This window comes from Protopterus annectens, chromosome 6.part1 (assembly GCF_019279795.1).
Source record: "Protopterus annectens isolate FY-2018-M chromosome 6.part1, PAN1.0, whole genome shotgun sequence".
NCBI lineage: Eukaryota > Metazoa > Chordata > Ceratodontiformes > Protopteridae > Protopterus > Protopterus annectens.
Window position 1 is genome coordinate 347,929,291 of NC_056738.1, and position 7,958 is coordinate 347,937,248.

Genomic DNA, 7,958 nt, shown 5'->3' on the forward strand with positions numbered 1-7,958 from the left:
CATCACTTATTAGACCCATTATAGAGTACAACGCCCCTTTTGGTATGTACTAGGGACCTAAACCTTGTCACCACAATAAACAGAACATGCTGGAGGGATAGATTCCTGTCCCAGAGACTTCCCATACTCTGGAACAAACTACCTATCTATATCAAACAAAGCTCCTAATTAGCACTCTTCAAGAAAAATCTTGATGATTGGATGGGGGATAGGAAATTCACCCCGGGGATCACTTCTGTGGCTCCTCTTGACAGGGCCAAAGGAAAATAATTTTCTTGGGTGGCAAAAGCCAGGGTACCGTTTGGCCAGGCTTATATAGGCCCCAGGGCCAATAGCCTAGTACCTACCTATGAACCTATTAAGAATGGTGATGAGAATGATGCTCTTTTTAAACACACAAATTACTATTGTCAGGGCAATACATTTATTTTTGGCGTGTTGGAAAAAGTTAGAAGAGATGAAAAGGGTGGGTATTAGGAAAATAAAGTGGATGAATGTGAATTAAAGTGGCAATTAAGGTTAAATGCAACAATGGTACCAGGTATTAATGAACACACTTCCATAGTACCAATACTAAAAAAGATGGCTATGTTTTTATAATGTTTTAACTTGTTCCTTTACCTTTCAAACCAAAATGATTAAGTGTATTGTTGAGATCACATGATTTTTTTTACTACTTTTTAAGAAGGTGCTCTGTTAATGATGAATGGTTCTGTAGAAGTCCTACTTGTAAGGATGAAAGCGCTTGACCAGTTTTTTATATTTTTATTTTATTAAAGTGTTTGCATGCTTACTACGTGGTCTTGGCTAGTGTTCTTTCATTCCTGGACCTTACTGAGATTTTCACCACTTCGTTGGCTTTACGTGTTTTATTATGGTGGTTGCCCTCGACTACAAATGCTGTTATATATTTTTTCTTTAATTGTTTTAAACTACAAAGCTGACATTGAGTCTCACTAGTGCAGAATTGTTGTATTTTATTCCAGACTTGCAGAGCATTGATATTTTTGCAGCACTTTATTAATATGATCATTATAATTTGTGGAATACATTTGCATTCTTGAGGGTAGAGACCCACTTTTCTTGCATAACTTACTTAATAATTGTACTAGTGAAAATTTGAGCAGAAAGTTTGATTTAATTATGTATAACCATCCAGGAAAAAGAGGTCATTGTTCCCCTCTACTCGTCACTGATTAGACCCATTATAGAGTACAATGTTCCTCCATCATCACCTTTTGGTGCAGCCGTGGCATCTGGACCCAGTGCCAGATCTTCTGATTCACCAATCGGGTCAGCTGCACAGGTCAATCCCTTCTCTCAACCTCACAGCATGGTTGCTCCACTTCCTTCCTTAGCCAGGCTTCCTTTGATCTCTAACCCAGTTAGAGACATCATAGTAGCTTCGCTAAAATCCTCTACCAGGAGGATTTATACAAGCAAATGGAAACGTTTCTCTTATTGGGCTAAGGCCCAAAATATTGATCCTTTTACTGCCCCTGTTCAGGCAGTCCTGGACTTCTTAGCAGAGATTTTTCATGCAGGCTCCTCTTCTTCCACAGTCAGAGTTCAATTGGCTGCTATTTCCAATTTTCATGTCGGGATAGCAGATCATAATATTATGTCCCATAGGCTCTGCAGGGCCTTCTTGAAAGGAATTTTCCTACTAAAGCCTCCAATCAGGAATCCTCCTCCTCAGTGGGATCTAAATTTAGTGCTGACATCCTTGATTCTTCCCTCCTTCGAGCCAGCTGTTTCTTGTTCCCTGAAATATCTTTCTTGGAAAACTTTATTCCTAGTGGCTATTACATCTGCCAGGAGGGTGTCTGAACTTCATGCTCTTTCGGTTCGACCCCCCTATTTGGTTTTTCACAAAGACAGAGTATCTTTGAGAACTAATCCAACCTTTTTACCTAAGGTCGCTTCTCAGAACAATCTGAATCAATCCATTGATCTCCCTGTATTTTTCCCTAACTATTCAGATAGAGCTGAACAAAAGCTACATTATCTTGATGTCCACCGTCAACTTAGATATTATTTGAACAGAACAAAAAAATGTAGAAAATCTGATCAACTTTTTGTTTCCTATGCGGATAATAAAAAAGGCCTTCCTGTTTCTAAAGTGACCTTGTCCAGATGGCTTTCTTCGGTCATCTCTGAAATTTATACTCAGGGAAAACAGCTGTGCTCAAAACCCAAAGCACATTCAACTAGGAGCTTAGCTACTTCTACAGCCTTTCAAGCTAGACTTCCTTTAGACACTATTTGTGCAGCGGCCACTTGGGCTACTCCTCACACTTTTGTTTCCCATTACAAATTGGACTTGGCCTCCAGGGACAAAGCCAGTTTTGGCTCTACAGTCCTCAAGAGTTTGTTCCATTGAGCCACCCAGGATAGAGGTGCTAGGGACGCGGTCCCATCAAGCAAGAATGAAGGCGAGATTGACAACTTAACATTAAGAAGTTATGTACCTACCATAACGCTCCATGTTAGTTGTCTTCTCTCGCCTTCTTTCTTGCGACCCTCCCTCCTTCCCCCTGGCCTGGACAGACCTTGTATAAGAAACTGTTATGCTGAAGACCATTCAGACCTGGTCCTTCTTCCATCTGTAAGTTTTCTTTCTTCCTTTGGGAAGTATTTTATGCTTGGTGCTATTGCCCTTTGTCAGCAAACGAGATCTGGGTACTTACCGCCTTGCATCATGGGATATGGGGCTGCCTCGAGCTGGTAAAAGTGACTCTCGAGCTTAGCAGTGCCGAGTCGAGCCGAGGGATCGGCCCGAACCCATCAAGCAAGAAAGAAGGCGAGAGAAGACTACTAACATGGAACGTTATGGTAGGTACATAACTTCTTATTTTAAAAGTCCAAGGAAGTATTCTTTTTGGGCATTCCATTTCACAGTATTTTAGCATTACAAAATTGGTTTTCTCAAGATTAGGCTATTGTCAGTTGCCTTTGGAACAAGACAAACATTGTAACCACATATTTTATTAGGGATGGTTATAAAAGTGTGTGTTGCAAATCAGGGCAAAGTCTTCAAATTTTCTGAAGGTTTGAGCATGTATTGCAGCTGGAGAATGCGGCCTTATCATTTTGCCATTTCAGTACTTTTATTAGAATATATAATGTGCACCCATGCCGCCTTATTACACTGTGTGTGTGACAGATCACATGTCTGATTTGTAGCCGAAAATCGTGTTTCACTTTAATGAATACTAAGCATACCTCTCAACCTGTTGGCACAAGGAATCTGGCAAAGGCTAAAATGGGGGACAAAGGCCAAAAAATAGGGACAGATTTGAAATATTGTTATAAACTTTGAAAGTTGCTAGAGAAAAGGATTTGTATTAATAATCATTTTCTGAAGGATATGAAGTCTGAAACTCAAGTATATGTCAGTATTTATTGGCATCAGTTCTCAGTGATTTGCTAGAAAACCACACATTTTTATGAGAACCTATTAATATGAGGCAAAAATTTGGATGGTGGAGAGCTACTACTAAGTGTTGTACTGCATTGTAAGATGCAGAAAGCTGAGAAATTAGCATTGACAAATTATTGTTTTAAACTAAAAAAAAAAAAAACACGTAAAGCCAACAAGGTGGTGAAAATTCCAATAAGGTCCAGGCATGAAAGAACACTAGCCAAGACCATGTAGTAAGCGTAGAAACACTTTTCACAAAATAAAAATATAAAAAATGGTCTAGCGCTTTCGTCCTTACAAGTAGGACTTCTTCAGAATCATTCATCATTAACAGAGCACCTTCTTAAATAGTAGTACAAAACATCATGTGATTTCAGCAATACACTTAATCATTTTGGTTTTAAAGGCAAAGGAACAAGTTAAACCATTATAAAAATATAGCCTTCTTTTTTAGTATGCTAAAAAGTTTACGAAGACTTCTGATAGTTTTGCCAATATAAAAATTGTTACAGTTCTTACAGATCGCAATGTAGACTAATCCCGAGGTACCACAATTACCCATGTTAGTTTACATTGCAATCTGTAAGAATTGTAACTATTTTTGTATTGGCAAACTATCAGAAGTCTTCGTAAATGCTTTTACGAACATTTGTATGCTTATTACATTCCATTGTCATCCCTTTTGGTAAAACTCTGTACCCATGAACTACCACATAGGCGGTAGTCTACTTAACACCGAAAGTGTGATAAGAGACCGTGGGACACAGGTGGACAGTAGTCTCTCCTTTGATAATCACATTGCCACAGTAGTCAGGAAATCCTTCTATGTGGCACACCTCATCACAAAAGGTTTCTCATCCAGGAAAAAAGAGGTCATTGTTCCCCACTACTCATCACTTATTAGACCCATTATAGAGTACAACGCCCCTTTTGGTATGTACTAGGGACCTAAACCTTGTCACCACAATAAACAGAACATGCTGGAGGGATAGATTCCTGTCCCAGAGACTTCCCATACTCTGGAACAAACTACCTATCTATATCAAACAAAGCTCCTAATTAGCACTCTTCAAGAAAAATCTTGATGATTGGATGGGGGATAGGAAATTCACCCCGGGGATCACTTCTGTGGCTCCTCTTGACAGGGGCAAAGGAAAATAATTTTCTTGGGTGGCAAAAGCCAGGGTACCGTTTGGCCAGGCTTATATAGGCCCCAGGGCCAATAGCCTAGTACCTACCTATGAACCTATTAAGAATGGTGATGAGAATGATGCTCTTTTTAAACACACAAATTACTATTGTCAGGGCAATACATTTATTTTTGGCGTGTTGGAAAAAGTTAGAAGAGATGAAAAGGGTGGGTATTAGGAAAATAAAGTGGATGAATGTGAATTAAAGTGGCAATTAAGGTTAAATGCAACAATGGTACCAGGTATTAATGAACACACTTCCATAGTACCAATACTAAAAAAGATGGCTATGTTTTTATAATGTTTTAACTTGTTCCTTTACCTTTCAAACCAAAATGATTAAGTGTATTGTTGAGATCACATGATTTTTTTTACTACTTTTTAAGAAGGTGCTCTGTTAATGATGAATGGTTCTGTAGAAGTCCTACTTGTAAGGATGAAAGCGCTTGACCAGTTTTTATATTTTTATTTTATTAAAGTGTTTGCATGCTTACTACGTGGTCTTGGCTAGTGTTCTTTCATTCCTGGACCTTACTGAGATTTTCACCACTTCGTTGGCTTTACGTGTTTTATTATGGTGGTTGCCCTCGACTACAAATGCTGTTATATATTTTTTCTTTAATTGTTTTAAACTACAAAGCTGACATTGAGTCTCACTAGTGCAGAATTGTTGTATTTTATTCCAGACTTGCAGAGCATTGATATTTTTGCAGCACTTTATTAATATGATCATTATAATTTGTGGAATACATTTGCATTCTTGAGGGTAGAGACCCACTTTTCTTGCATAACTTACTTAATAATTGTACTAGTGAAAATTTGAGCAGAAAGTTTGATTTAATTATGTATAACCATCCAGGAAAAAGAGGTCATTGTTCCCCTCTACTCGTCACTGATTAGACCCATTATAGAGTACAATGTTCCTTTTGGTGTGTACCTCACAAGACATCTACAACAACTGGAAAGGTCGCAGAAATACCTCACAAAGAGGATTACCAGCCTCAAACAGATGTCCTGCGCATGTACAATGTATGTACTGTACCTGTGTACTACTATGTATGTATTGTACCTATGTTCCAAATTTCAGCTGTACACAACAAATCTATTACCTTTATTTTTAAAATAATATTTCCGTGTTTGTTCTCTCCACTGTAACTGTTGAAGTGCTGCATACCACTGTAAAAACAAAACATGTCTATTGTAATTTGTATGTATACTGATCATGTCTAAATATCTAAATGTACCTGTAATTTTTCTATGTGGAGCTTTTTTCCCCGGGCCTCTGCTGAAAAGGGGCCTTTTCTGCTCAGTCAGACACCCCCAGTTAACAAATGTAAAGTAAAAATAAAAGCAAGCAAGAATGACTAACTTGCATTGAATTTTAGACTCCCAGGCCTTAATGTAATGTGATTATGCTGCTTTGCAGAACTGCACCCCAGTTTTGCAACACAAATCAGTTTTCTTTATCCAAAGTTAATTTCCATCACTTTTCTTTTCTGGTTCTATTGTAGTTTTACATTCTGTAAGTCAGAGTATGTTCATAAAACCTTCTGTAGTCTTTACAGTTAATATTCTGCACTGTATTTGATGAAAAATATATTACAGTACAAACCAGTGTTAGTTAATATTAGTACCTACAATGACTCAGTTACTAGTCCATCAGCATTAAGAAGGAAGAACTTGTTTACAAATTTCTAGTATTGTTCTACTAGTGTTTTGTCACTGTCTCTACTGCTTCGCTGCTTGTTATTTTGAAGCAGCCTCAAAGTTGTGCACATTTTAGGCAAACTGCATTTATTGTAAGTAAATGCTGACTGTTCTTTTCTGAAGTGGGAAGTGTGTAGTACATACTAGCAATTCTGAATTGAGATGGATTTTTTTTATATAATGGCAATTAGAATGGACATATCTTGCTGTGTTCTTATTAACACTGTTTTCCCTTTTCAGATGGAGCAGTTTATTCAGTACCTAAATGAGCCAACAGTGAATTCCCAGATTTTTCCACATGTTGTTCACGGTTTCATGGATACAAATCCAGCTATCAGGGAGCAAACTGTGAAGGTACATTGAGTAGTTTGTTAAGGAGTTGCTAGTAAAATAAATAAATGTAATGTTGAAACTGATGTAGAAACTGATGTAGACTGCATTAGCAATAATGGAACTTTGAATGCCACATCTCTAATGTGAAGCCTGAGGCCTGCTTCACCTAGCAGGGAATGATATGCTCAGACGGTGACTCATTGTCAAGAGGTTCCTTCACATTTATTTATAGTTGTTTTATGTTTTGGTAATCAGTTTTATCTTACTACCCTGTGCCCATTTTCAAGGGGAAGCTGACCAAGAATGTTTGCATAGACTTGTTTAAGCAAAACGGGATTTGAAAAGAAAATTTACAAAGAATCAGCAATCATAAGATGAATGCAGCACTTAACGTAGTTGAAATATCAAGCAAGAAAAAATACAGTAACAATACGGAAGTTAATTAAAATAGTTTTACAGTAGTGGATAACTATTTGAATTTTAGATAATTCAGTGTTATGAATAGTGATTTAATCAGAAGAAAAGTTAAGTATGAGTATGCACATTGTATATTTGAAGAAAAGGTGCACTAAAAAATAAAAAAATGTATTTACTTACTTATTTATTTTTGTATGTATGCATATATGTATATGTGTGTTTTGCTGGCCAGGTTAGTCCCACCAGGCCTGTGGCCTATTTTCAGAGGAGTGCTGAGGTCATATTCATACTAACTTGGGAAGAAAGTTAGGGCACCAGGGAATTCTCCTACCCTTTGTTATGGAGTAAAAATATAAAAGATAACCATAATGTTAGGATTGCATAATGCTAATATGAATATGACATCTGGATATTATGATGGGCTATGCAAGGAGAGGACAGATATGATAGCTAGTGTTTTTTACAGTTTTGTTGAATATGTAGGAGCATAATGTCAAGAAGTATTGTTAGACATAGGCAAGAGCTGATATAAGAAAGATAAAGATGTGATTGTGGAAAAAAAGGTTGGGGATAAATGCAACATGTATACTTGTACATTTATATACACTGTAAACATGCGAGTATAGAAATAGCTGTATTATGTGGATAATGTAGATACACAAGTGTTATAAATGTTCCCTACAATTTTTTAAATGTGCCGTATCTTTTGCATCTTCCTGAGCCATTGCTAATGCAGGGAATAGAACCTCAGCTTGACATTCCATCTAGAGGATGGCACACTGAACAGTGTAGTGCCCCTTGAGCTGCACTGCAGTCACTGTATTGCAGCATGAATCCAAGTACCTGTTGTGGGACTAGATTTCAGTCTCCAGATCTTCCAGGATCAA

At 37.5% G+C, this 7,958-nt stretch overlaps 1 protein-coding gene across 1 annotated transcript in view; it reads left to right on the plus strand.

The window, feature by feature from the left end:
* SCYL1 (SCY1 like pseudokinase 1) overlaps positions 1-7,958 on the plus strand; it is a 1,581,020-nt gene that overhangs the window by 1,103,803 nt on the left and 469,259 nt on the right. Inside the window, exon 9 of the mRNA XM_044075764.1 lies at positions 6,562-6,675. Within this exon, the coding sequence (XP_043931699.1) occupies positions 6,562-6,675 (114 nt within the window). The remainder of the gene's footprint in view (positions 1-6,561; positions 6,676-7,958) is intronic.